This window comes from Bicyclus anynana, chromosome 23 (genome assembly GCF_947172395.1).
Source record: "Bicyclus anynana chromosome 23, ilBicAnyn1.1, whole genome shotgun sequence".
Classification (NCBI taxonomy): Eukaryota; Metazoa; Arthropoda; class Insecta; order Lepidoptera; family Nymphalidae; genus Bicyclus; species Bicyclus anynana.
In genome coordinates this window covers 12,947,558-12,964,673 of record NC_069105.1, presented here as the reverse complement: position 1 = coordinate 12,964,673, position 17,116 = coordinate 12,947,558, and the positions used below count along the sequence as shown (strand labels likewise).

At 33.6% G+C, this 17,116-nt stretch overlaps 1 protein-coding gene across 1 annotated transcript in view; it reads left to right on the top strand.

The window, feature by feature from the left end:
• Nucleotides 1–5,550, top strand: part of LOC112049774 (head-specific guanylate cyclase) — a 149,670-nt gene extending 144,120 nt beyond the window's left edge. The window contains exon 15 of the mRNA XM_024087801.2: nt 2,876–5,550. Coding sequence (XP_023943569.2) covers nt 2,876–2,959 — 84 coding nt within the window. The 3' untranslated portion in view covers nt 2,960–5,550. The remainder of the gene's footprint in view (nt 1–2,875) is intronic.
• The last annotated feature ends 11,566 nt before the right edge of the window (nt 5,551–17,116 follow it).

Below are 17,116 nucleotides of genomic sequence, written 5' to 3'. Positions count from 1 at the left end.
TGAAATTTTATGACACTGCAACTCCATGGCCCAAGGATCTCCACGGCAATAGGTACAAACATGTAACTCTCTGTCGGAGAGGCATACTTGAGCCACTTCCTTTATTTAACACACATAATTATTAATTAAGTTAAGTTACAAATAATATAATTATTATGTATGTTTCCGCCCGCGTCACCACATGCCTCCACGGAAGACCAGCGCTGCGCTGGTGCATCCATCACTAGCGTAGCACATGTTGAGTGGTGACCATTTTGGTACCACATACATATTTTTTTAGATTTATTTAGTGTCTTTGAAATTTCTTTCTTTCATTATTATCCCCGTATTCTTACGGGAATGGGAACCACGCGGGTAAAACCGCGCGGCGGCAGCTAGTAATAGTCTAATTAGAAACACGCTTGCCTAGAAGATACCTATTGGCACTTGTTTTAAAGATACCCAAGTTCTAAGAATCAGGTAACAAAGTCTTGGGAAGGGTTAAAACCCAACTCTACCCACGCGTTCTAGACCTAGAGACATATAGAAATGCAATACAGTTATGTGTACAAGACGTGTAGCAGAATGCATCAGCTGAACGAACAAGAAACGCGTGTGAATGTTTCGTTGCCTTGTGCCAGTGCTACAGCAATTTAATCCGAACGGTACCTCAAACTGTCTCGTATCTCGGATAAGATAGGTGTAACAATTTAATACTGCGACTAACTAACCCTTTGATTCACATTGCTTTGACTCTGGGTACACCGAGGTTGGGTTAAGCCCGCCACACACGTAACGATATGTCGTAGCGATTTATCAGTAGAGTGATTCACTAATATACTGACTTAACAGAAGTTGTTTTAATTAGTGAACCTTAGTAAAGCAGCTATGTAGAACGTGCTCAGACTTGAGAGTATTCAGTGTCTTTAATTGAAGAAATTTCTTCTGCTTGTAGGTATGTTTTCTATTGGATATTTACACCGATTGCAATTGCATTTAGTAGGTAGTAGCATGGCAATAATAAAGATTCGGAGGCATGACATTATGTTTCGTTTGTATTCTGTAGGTATTTATAATGGTAGGTTACTAGCAGAATTTCTATCTGTCATCAATTGGAAAACCATCACTTACAACATAGCAACACTTCACAAATAATGCAAGGGCTTGTGTCTTTGTTGCTTTTTGCTTGTTGTCGTTGTTGCTTGTTGTTGCTTGTTGTCTATGCCTTACACCAACAAACCGTAGGCATTTGTTTTAAGCCTAGTAACCTGTAGACCTGCTATTTTATCGGAAATAAAATACTAGCTACTTTGCTACAGAAATAAGCATGGCGGTAGTATTTAGCATTAGCTGTCACAAATATGATTACTACTACTTAAGTAATGGTAATTAGATAATGATCCAATCATAGTAATTATAAACAAAGGTAAAAACATAATATAAATAAAAACACTTTATGACGATCTTTATATTTTAATTTAAACTCAAAACATTATTGTAGCTGAAAATCGATCCGACACATCGTTACGTGTGTAGCCACCATTATAGGTAGCCACGCCTATGAAACTAACACTAGTTGGAATTTATATACCACACACGCAATCATTTCTAAGGGCACAAGCGTTTATAGCTGTGAATTACTCATTGTGGGTTCGGACTGTATTATATGGGTTGGGTAGCTTTCATTAGCAAATGACAGTAGTTCTGAAAATGTGTATCGGGTGTAATTTTGAAATGGCTTTCAGGTTTATTTACACGTTCGCTACTTTTATAACACGATTTAAAGTGAAATAACCTTGTAACAATAATATACAGGATGTCCCGTTATTAAAAAATAAAACGCAAATGGTAGATTAACTAAAACTAGTTTGAATAGTTATGAAAAAATCTCTAGGGTGAACTAGTTTAGAGATCCCGGAGCATCCCAATATGCACTGAGGGTGGCCACCGAGGGGGTTTTAGTGGTAAGTCCCACATAACCCGTCTTGTCCCCCAATAAGTCGGGTATCTCACAAAGAGATTTCCCCCCCGAAAAAAAAAAAAAAAAGGGTGAACTAGTTAAATTTTTTTTTTAATTTTTAAAATTTTTCTATCTTGAATCAGTTTTATCAATGCTGGAGCCGCTGTAATTTTAAAGATATGATTTTTATTAAACATTACAGATTGAATTACGAATGAATTTTTAGGGACTCTAGAATATTTTTCAAACTGTTCAAATTACTTTTAGATAATTAGGTAATGTATCACTTGCGTTTTATCCATTAATTACGGGACACCCTGTGTAATAAAAACAGACGTTTCTAAGCGCCTATGATGTAATTGATAACTCGTTTTTTGTGAAAGCAAGAGAAATCTGTCACACATTGTGAAAATAAGTCTTAATGCTAGTTTCATTTCAACAACTAGGGTTTGGTAGATTCTTCAAAAAATAGTAAAATAATAAAAAAGACTTATAATTGAAAGACTTTACAAAATAAAGAGCGTTAAGAGCGCGCAGCGCGTCGATGCGATATGGATTAAATTCGAAGCGCAAACGAGACGCCGAATTATGGCTTTCACGTGAGTAAAAAGCACGGAGCGATTGACGCGCGACGCAAATTTTATGACGTGAGCGCCAAAACCATTTTTAAGAAAATAAGTTTGCTTTTCCTGAGATTGAAAGCAAAATGTGAGCAAAACATGTATTTTTCAAAAAAATAAACTATCGAGAAAAGTTTTACAAATTGTGTATTTTGTATAGTCATAACGAAGCTAACACTTTGAAATATCATTTATCCAAATGTCAGGCTCCTAACTTTTCCATAATCTGAGATCCAGAACCATTTGTAACCACCAAATTACATATTGCACACTCTTAAAAGCTATTATGAAACATAATTATTATTTTTTTACACAGGTAAAACACATACAGGATGCGCTAAAAGATTTCGACATTGGACAAGGAAAAACAAATGAAGTGGACTGTAAAGAAATTACATAGTGTTCATACCATTAATTTTAAACTATAAGCTATTTCATAATTTACATTCCATGTTAATGTAAACTTAAAGTGTAAAATTGTCACGAATATTTCGAATACTCAAATAAAATCAAAAGTAGGTTCATAATATATTTTAAGAAATATATTTAGCCCATAAATTGGTCTTTTTCCCGTATTTTATGGTGTCAGCAATATGTGATTATGGAAGAACAAAATAAAATATCAAACAGAATTGCTTGGATTCGCTGTAAAATCCCAGTTGATTTAAAAACTTTGCCCATCCAAAGTAACGCTTTTCAATTCGTAGGTAATTATATTGAGTTTCTTTGAAACCTTTTTATTATTTCAATCATTTTGTGTTTTCTTCGTTGACAAGTTTATGATAATCTCTTAAGATGCCTTTTACGTTTATAGCGGACTTTTTACACCATTTTCGTGATTACTTGATGGCTTACTAAACAAAAATGGACCTAATTCCCTTTATGATAATGACCTTTTTCACGAAGCGATCAAAAGCGATACGTTTTAATTTTAAATTCAGTGAAGTCTTGTTGGGTTTTTTGGAAGAGCACTTCGTTTTACTTTTAGTAAAATTTCAAGTCATTATGTAAAAGAGATTTGTGCCTGTACAGTATGTAATTTAGAGCTACGTATTTATAGTTTTAAAAACATCGTTATGTAATAGTATAAAACTGCACAACTATTGTCTGTAATACACTAAAACTAAGCAAGTAGAGAGAATTATTAAATAAGTATTCAAATATTAAGCATAGCAATAAACTATTTGCACTTGAATTAGATAAAATGTATATCATTCTCATCAATCTCATAAATCTGAATGTACTTTTAATTTATAAATAATATGGAAAGTATTATTTTAAAACTATAAGTATTTGGAGGTTATTATCGAGTTTAATAACAGTAAAGAATCTTTTCTATTTGTATCTGCACAGTTTCATATAATCAAAATTTCATTAGAAAAAACTATAAAGTTTACTCGTATTACCTACACAGTACACACAGACAGTTCGACTATGTGTGTGTAGTTAAAACTGCAGTTCAGCAACCCTTATAGGACATATTTAAATAAAAAATGTCATGTATTTTACCCTCTTGACTCCTAAATGGATGACCGGTCGCCCATCGTATCCGTTACGTGACATGTAAAAAAATAAAAAGTAAACTTAGGGCAATAGGCGAGCACAGTATCATGCTCCGCGTGATAGAGGAATATAAAGATTTTTTTAAATGGCTCACAACGGTAGATTAAAACCGCATTCCCTGACTGTCGGCTTCTTCAACGCAGACGGGCTTTTCGATAAAATACTCGCGGGCAGCGAATGGTTAACAAACAGATATCTAATAGATCAAAACTACCTTGTGTTACATTGCTTAAAAATTAATATGTGGCTATATATATGTAAATAATTGTATAATCTGACGTTTACCTAAGCAAACATCTGCTAAAATTATTAAATAAAGCTCGACAGTTCATTTTTTAAATATTATGAATAGATACCATAAAAATATGTAAAGTTAAGTAAAGGCAATGTGATCACATGATAATTAAGACGTAATTTAAATGATAATTTATGTGAAGCTTTACAATATTACACGTAAGGGAATGTATATATGAAATCTGGGATAATTACGACTTATATAATGATATAACGCATTTTGATGTTGCTGTATAAGTATAGGCCATAGGGTTTGTAGTAAGGATATTCGCTTTGTGTACCTATGCTACGCGTTAATATGTAATATAGATAAAGAATATAATATTTATAATGTAGAATGCATCTATATTTCGTCATCATCGGCCGATGGACGTCCACATTAGGGCATAGACTGTTAGTAGTTCTTTGGATTTTTTGGATTTTCAAACATTACGATCCTGAGTCGCCTGCATCCAGTGAATACCGGCGACTCGCTTGATGTCGTCAGTTTACCTGGTGATGGTCGACCAACACTGCGCTTTCTAGTGCAAGATCGCCATTCCATCACCTTGGGACCCCAACATCCATCGGCTCTTCGAATATGCTGAGGTTTGTCGGTGACTTTGGTTCTTATATATATATTTATTTAAATACATATTATTTATTTTTCATCAAACTATTCTTATTTTATTAATTAGCGTAATAATACTTTTAGTCATATAGCCTATAAACTACGATAAAAGTAAAATCCTGAGATAAAAAGTATCACTTTTAAGTCCATAATTAGATGGTACTGAGCTTATTCTTTCCTTGGCTTTAATGTTAATGTGTCAGCTAAACGAAACCATGCATTTGATATTTTGAAGATGTGCGTAAAGCAAAGTCAAGCCTTCTTTAATATACATTTAAATTATACATTTTTTCATTGGCGTTTGAGGTAGTTAGTTATTTGAGGACGTTCAGTCTAGACATGTGAATAATTTAGGGTGATGACTATAACATTTTTCGATACATTTGCCTATAAATTTGCTTCTATATTTTCTTTGAAATTAAATTATAAGGCTTCTACAAGCTTAATTTGGTCTATGATATTACAGTAAATGGCAGTTTCGTTTTAAGGAATTCATTTTTTATATTGTTTTATATTATATTACATTGTGTATTTATATACATTATGTTATAATTTTTCTTATTCATTAAAACCTCTTGTATAGAAATAGTATTATAAATTTTTATTTCTAAATATTGTACATATTACTAATAATTTTGCGTTGTAAAGTAATACTTAGTTATTTAATATTAAAGAGGTTAGTGCTTTTAATATGACATCAATGTATATTATATTATGAAATTTTAAAAAAAAATGTAATTGTAATGAGAATTTGTGTATAGTATTCTACATTTTACAGCATATATATTGTACAAAAATAAATAAAATATTGATTTATTAAATTGCTAATTATTTAGTGTAGAGTTTGAAGTTTACTTTGTTTGTAAAACCGTGGTTGAAACTTATTTGGCAACAACTATTTTCATAGCGCAGGTATTAGCAAACAAAAACATACCTAATAATAAATTAATAATTTCACTCAACACGCCCAAGATTATGTAGGCATTTCAAACTTTTGTGAATCTTAACTTTATCCTATTTGTGATTAAAAATTGTATATAATCGTATATACATTATAAATTCTCATAGTTTAATAACGAAAAAGCGATTGTTCTAAAGTAGTTAAAAGCTTTACTACGATAATTTGTAGGTATGCGAATAAGATTTATGATAAATTTGTAATAAAATAAAGAATCAAATGTCTTTAAATGATTATATTGTAATATATAGAAGTATATACATATATTATATATAATAGTAGTATGTAATTAATTTTATGTCGAAACAGAAGTACTCATTTTACTAAAGATAATTCATGTTTAGATAATATTGAACAGTTGCGGTTAAAAATAGTTTTCATTTATGGCTGCATTAATAAAAATAATATTGTGAACAGTTTTTGATTTTGATTTTGATTTCGTGTAGAAATTAGAAGCTTTTTTTTGTAAGAGAATTGACATAGATTACATTTAAAATTAAATAAACTATACTTTAAGTAATTTTAAGTTGTACGTCAAATAAAGTATACTTTATTTAATTATAAGTAAATTTAATTACAAATAAAAATATAAGCTTTTAATTTCTTCACGTATAAAAAAAATCAGATTTACCAAAAAATATTCACAAATAAAGTATCTATATTTAATTTCTTTTAAAAAAAGTTGTTTTTTTTTTATTTTAGCAGTAGTTCATGCATGCATTATTTTGTTTCTGTATGTACTAATTTCTTTAGGCAAGGTTAGCATAATATAGTACGTAGATGTGTCAGTAATTTTAATAGCTAATAGCTATGCTTTTAAATTATCGTCACATATCGTATAGCAATGTTAGTGAAACGTCTAGTCAGTATAGTCTTGAAAATTAATGTGAAATTAAATATAATTGTAATTTCGTAGACAATAACTTTATTTATGTTTTAATTAATCGCTACTTGAAGACAAAACGTTGTACTTTCATTGAGTTTATTACTAATTTAATTTGTCGATGTTTGTTAGATTTTAGAATATTTAATAATAATCTTAAAGACTATATAACATTACGTTATATAACACAAAAAATAGAAAAACTCGATTTGATAGTGTATTGATCTAACTCTATTAGAAATTTAATTATGTTAAAGTATTGTTTAAAAATGAAAATAATTAGTTTTATTTAATTAAAATTGTTATTCTATATATAGAGTTTATCCACCACATCTTATAGACGTACAATGAATGTTTCATTCTAAATATAACTCGAATAAAATCAAAGTACATATATAACACTTTATAATCAAAATTCACATAAAACGCTATGTAAATAAATGTAGACGACTGTATTTGTTTACTATCTACTCGTATATAAATTATATTAGTCTTTAATTAAGCTCTAAATATAGGCTATCAAAATTGCATTTAAATATATTAAATCTATCTTGAAATACCTCCACAAAATTTAATTGTTGAATATTTAAAAAAGTTTATAATTTATATGCTATGTACACCAAAATTCAAAATTATTTATCAGGTAGCAACCAATTACTTATTTTTGAAAAGACGATACTCACAACTTAACAATTCGTTTATCAAAAAACCTTTGCGTAGTTCACAGATAGATATTATTCCATAAAGTTGTTAATCAGCAGAAAGCCATATACAGCTAATCTACTGGGTTATTCGGTAACACGGTGTCTTTTGGAGGAAAATGTCAACCGGACCTACTACACATAACAACTTTGGGTGATATTTAAAAAAAATCGTACCATATTATTCTGTAGAAAACTTTCAAATAATTTCCTATTTCAATTTATAACTCGACAGTATGAGAGTTTAATTCGTCTCTTACCCTCTTTTTCTAACATGATACTCTAGATAGAGGGAGATAGCGACAAATAAGCTCTCACATCGTTACAGAATAGTGCAACTCCCTACAGAATATTTAAATTATCATCAGGACATATTAATATATCATCGATGTTGTAAAATTTTATTATCATAGAATATAATTTAACTAGTCATGATACTCAACATACATGTACAAATCGAATTGTAACTCCTCTGTAGTACATATAAATATTTAAACATTCATTTCGTCGCCTAAAATCATGGCCTTCTTCTTAATATTAATGATAAGTTTAACACAGACTGCAGATCTTACACGAAATATTTTTATTTAAACATCGTAATTATAAATAAAAAGTGTATTTCATTCTCGTCGCCATTTCTCACATCAGCAATTTGGGACGTCCGCCCACAACGGTAATTAAAACACGACTGACTTACCCGCGAGACATCGTGTCAACGAACGACAACGAAGTGTGGGTCGTTCGATATACATAAACAGTATGATAATAATGATGTTCTTCAGAGTACATCTATCCATAAATCGTTGGATTCTAGCAAGAGAAAGAGACATATAGTAAAAACTAAAAAGAGTGAGAAAAAAGAGAGAGAGAAGTACAGACAGCAAATAAGATATGAACAGCAAATGTCCATTATTACACATTACGAGTAATATGAACTGTCTATTTTATTGACGACATTTAACATTACGATGTCTAAATAATAATACACATATATATGATACAGTATCACAAAATATTTTATATTATATTCGAATTTCGTAAAAGATCTGTAATCGATATATTAGAAAAGACATCACTATTTAATGTAATAGTAAGCTATTTCTACACACGCTAATTGAATACACTAATGCGATATTTATTTCTTAAATAGAATCTTGCCGTAAGAGAAGTGTAACTGTGAATGCACTGTTAGAGAAGAAAATCTATGAAATAAAAATGTTTCTTTCATATCTGTGTGTTTTATTAAATTATCCAAAATAATCAACCAAAAACCATTTGAACTATCTCAGATACAATGAGACTGCCTTTTCATGTTTCTGTTCAATTATATTTTTTATAACTAACTGTGCAATCTTTAAAAATATTGTAAAGAGGTAAAATTTGTGGTATATTTATAATAATTTATTTATTTTGCTATCATCCCCGAAAAGCCAACGAACCCAAGTGACAACGTCACCCAGGTCCAACAAAATACTTTCTACATACGTTTCACCCTGAAACCGGAGCATCCTCAGGAGATATTGACTCTACAACGCGCAATTAATTGTACAGTCAACGTCATCTCGTACGTACGTAGAGAGTATTTTGTCGGGCCTGGATGACGTTGTCGCATGGGTTCGTCGGCTTTTTACGGATGATAGTAAAATAAATAAATTATTATATATTCATGATGATCCTTGTCTCAAAAAACGGTGAAGGAAAACATCGTGAGGAAACCGGCATACCAGAGAATTTTCTTAATTCTCAGCGTGTGTGATTTCTGCCAATCCGCATTGGGTAAGCGTGGTGGACTATTGACCTAACCTAACCTTACCTAACCCTCTCATTCTGAGAGGAGACTCGAGCTCAGCAGTGAGCCGAATATGGGTTGATAATGATGATGAATTTCCGCAAAGTAACGCCTGCTTCTATCCAATATTTGTGGTATATTCCAATAGTAAATGATCGATTTCAGAAAATTTGCAAGATACAAATTTACAGGTGAGCATTACAGAGAACACTCGCTGTCGCTATTCGTATCTCGCACGTTTGCCCCTCTCATTCCCCCCACATATCACTTGCAGTCAACCTGCGGTCGTCGAGCCATTAGCGCGGCATCGCCTGACAGCGAGGCGATACGGTTGCGATCCATTTCCGAGTGGGTAAGTGTGCTATGACCACAAGGTTTTCTGTACACACAAAATTGTGGGCATCTTTCAGTCATTAAACCAAACCCAATTTAAATTTGATTAGCATAACACCAATAAACACATCCGATATTGGATTCCGCCAAATGAGCCGTAAAACTGGCTGAACCATAACTTTAACTACTTATCCGGTTGAGTTTACGACCAAACACGTCATTAAGAAGTTATTAAGCCCTAGTACAAATACGATGTGGGGAATATAACTTTTAAATTGATTTCAATTGGGTTTTAGATGTTAATGTTTACTTTTGGGATACGATTAAAGTTGTTTGATTGTTATTGTTATCAATAGATGCCAAAGTCAAGTCCAAAAGGTTAATTCACGTCTGTTAGCCCTCATTCGCACGTTAGCTTTTTAACGGACGTAAAAAAAAGCGTTCAAATCCAACAAATGCGTTTTCAAATATATGTTCACAAGACAGCGTTTTTAAAACACGACGCTTTTTTCGAACAGTGTTGCATTTTCAATTTTGGGCGTTGGAAATAGACTTTCATTTAACTTCACACTATATTTGAACGCTTTTTTAACCTCCGCTAAAATAATTGTCGGCTAAGGTCTCATTCGCGCGGACGGACGTTAAAAAAGCGTTAAAATACAACCAAAAGCTTTTCGAAGTAAGTATATGTTCACACAACAGCGTTATTAATACACGACGCTTTCTTGCATTTTCACGAAGCAGTGTTGCATTTTAATTTTTGGGCGTTGAAAATAGACCATGAATTAAATTAATATCGTTACTACAACCGCTGGGTTTTAATGTATCGCTTCTTTAAGCCCCCATTCGCACGAGAGTTTTTTAACGGACGTTAAAAAAGCGTTCAAATACAACAATTGCATTTTGAAGTATATGTTCACATGACAGCGTTTTTAAAACACGACACTTTTTTTGCCAGCAGTGTTGCATTTTCAATTTTGGGCATTGGACATAGACCTTCATTTAACATTGATACTATATTTGAACGCTTTTTTAACGTCCGTAAAAAAAAAACTCGAATGGGGCCTTATAATGTATTGTGGCTGAGCTTATAGTGAAGTGAAATGAGCTGAAGTAGCAATAGGCAGAGCACATAGTTCAAAGAGTCGATGGACGTTGGGGTCCCAAGGTGCTGGACTCCGCACTGGAAGTCCAGTGTCGGTCGACCTACCACTAGGTGAACCGAGTACATCAAGCGGGTCGCAGGGAGCCGCTGGATGCTGGCGGCTCGAGGCCGTTGTGTTTAGAAGTCCAAACAAAAGGCCTATGTCCAGCAGTGGATGTCCATCGGCTATTAACGATGATTTACTAATACCAAGAAAGATAACGCCAAAAAATTAAAGAAACATGTTTACTCTAGTCGGGAGCACATTAAGTGTACATTATGCTCGCAAATACTTTATTGGATCAGATAGTAAAACCCATATTACATGTTTGCGTGTTACATAAAAAATTTTGGCAAATTGATCGCCCTAAGATTTGTAGTGAATAAACAAGATGGCCGCGCAAAAAGGCGGCGTGTCAGTGTGTGCGTGAACGTATGTTTCTGGAACAATTGAAATAAATAACATGGTATATAAGGTACATGGTTTCACATCACAAGACCGAGCCCATGGGTTTTTTTTATTATTATATAATACAAATTTAAGCCCTTACCTACAATCTCACCTGATGGTAAGTGATGACGCAGTCTAAGATGGAAGCGGACTAATTTGTTAGGAGAAGGATGAAAATCCACACCCCTTTTGGTTTCTACACGACATCGTACCGGAACGCTAAATCGCTTAGCGGTACGTCTTTGTCGGTAGACCACCCTTACGACAAAGACGTACCGTGGCCGAAGCCTCCCACCAGCCAGACCTGAACCAATTAAGAAAATCTAAATCGGCCCAGCCGGGGATCGAACCCAGGACCTCCGTTTTGTAAATCCACCGCGCATACCACTGCGCCACGGAGACCGTCAAGAAATTAAATATAGAGAATTTCTTTCTTCCTACAAATTCTTAGTAGCAACCTGGACTTGATGGTGCCCGGAGATGGAGGTGACCTTAACTGCTTTGATCACTAAGTAAGTTGTTCGACGTAGATAGTTTCTAGCCCAAGGGTAATAAAAACCTTTCCTGTAAAATTAAAAAAAAACCGGCCAATCACGTGTCAGGCTACGAGCAGTTAGTGTTTTATAGTTGTAGCAGTATACGTAATCACACAAGTAGTTGTCGTCACAAAAGTAGGAATAAAATGGTTTTATAGTCCGTGCCACGAAACGAGTCGCGAAACGCGGCGCTAATTGTCATTTAGTAATGGCGGTCATATTGTCATTTAAATAGGGCGCTGTCAATTTTAGTTCAGGCTGTAGCGAGTCCTTTTCATGAAAGAAGTCCTGCAGCTAAAAACTAAAAATTACAGCGCCTTACACAAATGACAAAAACACCGACATTAGCAAATGATAATTAGCGACGCGTCTACGGGACTCGTTTCGTAGCGCGGACTATATCTGTGCTACAACTAACACACAGAAACACTAAACACTAGTGCTCGTGGCCTGACAGGTAATAGGACTTCTTTCATAAAAAGGACTATACGGGACTTCTTTCGTGGCACGGAGGATATTTGTTACAAACAACCATAGACTAAATTAGCATTTTAGAATTTAAACTATCGTGAGTGTTATTCATATTAATTGATTATGAAACACGGCTAAAACTCACGTGATATTAGGTCGGAGTACCCGACTAGTTTCGAACCCATACGGAGCCCTTAGTCATGAGCTGGTTCTGGCATCGCGGCACGATTTAAACTAAATTAGCATTATAAATAATGCAAGAATTAATCCCTTATAATAAAATACCAAACGGACAGAGAGACTATAATGGTTTCATAATGACTAAGGAACCCTAAAATATAACGCACACAAATCACCCGCACCAAACGCAAACATAATACACAAACTCATAAAGCCTTTATCGCTTCCATTCAGTAGTGGGTAAAAAATACGTCCCCCTAATAACATATTCCGCACTTAATTGCAGTTGAAATTAACCCTCGAGAGGAAACCACCTTTACAAAAGGTGGAATACGAATGACCCAGTTCTGTATGAATGGGGACACGCCAGTCATTATCTTGGAACCTGGAAAGGTTGCTCACAAAGGGGTTAATTATCCTAGAGGTTCTATTTTCAAAATTGAACAGCGTTTAGTTTTAAAGAAAGTTTAAGAGAGGGTTAAGTTAACCGTTTTAAATCGTGACTGGAATTGTTAGGAGTACACCGAAGGCCATGAGCATTGATTAGGGTAGGGTACTGTAGGTAACTCTTACATAGGAATAAAGTTATCATATTTCTTTTATTTCTTTCTTACTCCGCGGCAACCATTCGAAAAACACCATTTTGTAGAAAATTTTAAAAATGTGGCTGTCACCGGCTCCACATAATAAAAAAGAATTAAAAAATTTTGTCAAAAAAATTAAAACTAATATTAGGAGGTGGGTCGGGTCTATACCATTTAGGGGTATGATAAATATATAAATATCTTTTTCTCAAAAAAATTAATCGACTTCAAAATCACAAAAATAAAAGCGAAAAATAACATCGTATGTGCTACCTTCTGATCACTTTGTAGGCGGTGCTAAGCCAGTGGCGTATTAATTACAGCCGTTTCTGAAAAAAAACACAGGAATGAACTGTCTGGAAATCCTATAACTTTATCATTTAAACGGACCAATCTGGAAGTACACTTTTTAAACAAAATTGGTTAAGAAATGACGAAGTTAGGTAACAAGCATATAAAAAAATTAAAAAAAACATACGCGTCGAATTGAGAACCTCCTTTTTTGAAGTTGGTTAAAAATAGATGAAAAATAGAATTGGTTAAAAACACAAAATTCCAAAATATTTATAAAAATTGAGCCAGTAACTTTTTCAATATATTGTCCTCACTTCGAATTAGCATAAAGGTAAAGTAAACCCTATACCTACCTTTGTACATCATCATCATACTTATAATTATATTATATTTTAATGAATCAAAGTGAAATTACACAGAAAACGTAGCTTTTATTTACACAAGAGAAGGAAATTATTCTATTATATTTCTACTCTAATAACATGGCTTTGTTTCAAGGTAAGTTTCAACATTTTCCTTGTGTATATAAATAAATTATGGAGAATGAATATTCAAAAAGGACTAGGAATTAATTAACCATAGTGAACCATGTCGCTGCCATATGTGAATGTCAGACATATTTGTGAAATCCCAGGTGTAGCAGAAAGTGTAGGAAACTAACATTACTAGCACTTAAAATAATGCATGCACGCTATCTAGTGCATAAAATTAAAAGCATTTTTAATCAGAAATAAAAATGTACTCTATTCGGTTCGGTTTAGTTAGGTTTTAATTATATGTGTAATTTTTTCTGAAAAACAAAATGTATTGTATATATAATTGTAATTTCTTAACACAGAATAAAGGGCTTATTATTATTATTATTATTATTATTATTATTATTCTCTTATTTTTTTTTTCACCTTTTTTTTTAAATTTTTAACAATATAAGTATAAAATACAAAACATTATTAAAAATTTATAAAAAAAATTCACCCTCCCGCTGCGGGACATTTGAGTGTCCAAGCAACCGGTGGTCAGGGCTCCAGAATGAGGAACCTCCTCACAATACGCGCCGTCTCAAGAATCACTGCCTTTTGTATCCGACTCTTGATCCAACAGTTATGCGAAAGCTTCTTAAGGTGTTGGTCGAAGCTTTTCGCTATAAGACCATTGACTGAAACAACTATCGGAACAATAATAGTTGACTCAACATTCCACATGGCGGTAATCTCGTGAGCAAGGTCCAAGTATTTTGATACTTTTTCCTTTTCGGCTTTATTATTATTATTATTAATTTTTTCTCGTCATTTTAATGCATAACAACCTATCCTACAAATCTGTATTACTCTTTTCTTTTATGCAAAAGAAAAACTTGAATTTGAATTGAATTTGACTGCAATTTTATTGGTGATGAACTTTACTTTGTATCATGGAAAAGTCCATGGTTCCCGCGGAATTTATAAAAAAATAATTTTATATGAACGAAGTCGTGGGTGATATTCTTTCATAATTTATAGTATTATTGCGATGTCTCTTTTTTCATAACAAAAATACCAAGGTCAATTCAGCTTATTTTATTAATTACTTCTTTCTTTCAGTTGTAAAAGCAGACAGACTAAACATATAGGATAAAGCTTCTCTCACAATCATTTAAAAATCATTTCTTGTCGTGAGAAGATGAAAACCGATTTGATTATCTCCAAGCATCTTTGGTATTGAGAAATTGTTATAATCTATTTTGGTCATGAATACGCCGCATTTCCCGTGAGACGGCTGAGTTGGAATACCTACTTACTCAGAATGACCTCAATACGTCGAAACATTATGTTGCATGTATCAAAGGTCATCCCAAGAGCATCTCCAGTGAGTACCTTGTTGGACTAAAATGGGTCCAATGCCGCGCTAGTGCAATGTCTTGCGTCTAAGCTAAAAGTTATTTTTAAGATCCGTTTATATCTACAGACTCAGTGCGTCACAGACAAGTAGCGTGGCAGACATCCACAGACACCGTCTATTCACACTGCTCAGCAGGTTGCTAGAAACACTTGAAGTCCTTTTCATTAATCCCTCAGACGCGCTGCTAATGTCTTATGACACTCATTGTCATTTGGTAATGGCGGTCTTATTGTCAATTGTGTAAGGCGCTGTCAATTTTAGTTCAAGTTTCATGAAAAGGACTCTACAGACATGAACCGCACATACAAAATATTCTTTTCGCTAATACTGGCCGGCCGCGGCCCGTGTCTGTCAACGTCTGTGCGGCTGCGTTAGATATAAATACATCAATAAACACTGTATAGAAGAATATTATTTTGTCTGCCACGGCACGTGTCTGGCACGCTAAATGTCTGTAGATATAAACGGACCTTTACCCGAATACAAGAAGAGTTATGTTTTTCGTAGACACTTGTATGAATGCAACTATGTAATATTCTTTATTATTTTTAGTAATATATGCTAATAGAGTCTATAAATATTATAAAGCTAAAGTTTTCCTTCACCGTTTGAGACACGTGATATTTAATTTCTTAAAATGCACATAACTGTAAAGTTGGAGATGCATGCCCCGGACAGGATTCGAACCTACGAGTACACTCATCGGAATCGGATGAAGAGGTCATATCCTATATAGAGGTCAGAGGCTACGTAAGTATGCAACCTATAAAATAAAGATAATTGGTGAGATTAAGATAGTATTCCAGTAACAAACTGGAATAATGTTGGGCTGTCTTGGAATTTTCACAAAACCGCCCATAATATATTTTACCAACAACATGTTACGTGTTGCTATTAGTTATGTGTGTTAATTTTGTCCATAATGGAATTGTCGTTTAATTATAACACATTTCATAGCAATTACACTAATGAAATTGCGACAAAAATATATAACATAAGAGGACTATTTGTCGTAGAAATATTCCCATTTGTGGATTGTATTGTAATAAAATAAAAAAAGTATTTTCAGAAAAATACGTAACAGTGTTTATAAGAGTTCATTCATTTTTCTTTTTTTCATTATACCAACCCATATTCGGCTCACTGCTGAGCTTCAGTCTCCTCTCAGAATAAGAGGGGTTAAGCCAATAGTCCACCACGCTGGCCCAATGCGGATTGGCAGACTTCACACACGGAGAGAATTAACAAAATTCTCCGGTATACAGGTTTCCTCACAATAGTTTCCTTCATCGTTTGAGACACGTGATATTTCGTCATTCGTCATCAACCCATATTCGGCTCACTGCTGAGCTCGAGTCTCCTCTCAGAATGAGAGGGGTTAGGCCAATAGTCCACCACGCTGGCCCAAATGCGGATTTACAGACTTCACACACGCAGAGAATTAAGAAAATTCTCTGGTATGTAGGTTTCCTCACGTGATATTTAATTTCTTAAAATGCCCACTAAAAAGTTGCAAGCCCCGAACCGGATTCGAACCTACACCCTCAGAATCAAAGGCAGTAAAGGCATATCACGTCTCTTACACACATCCACATTATCGAACGATAAAAGCACATAATAGGTTGATTAAACTAAACGACCGTATACGCCGTTACGAAGTTACCCAAGTAGTCGCAAATACCTACAGTTCTACCAAATGGGGTGGAAATACGTGAATGCGTAAAATCGTAGTTATATAACGTTTATGGGTTATATAAATTGTCTGAAGTTGGTTTCGAGGCCATTGTAGCCAAGGTTAACCAATGTAACATAACGTGAACTGTTTTGTAGACTTAAACAAAGTAAACCTAAAGTTAAAAAAAACCTACGTTTTGACGGTCTCACCCTA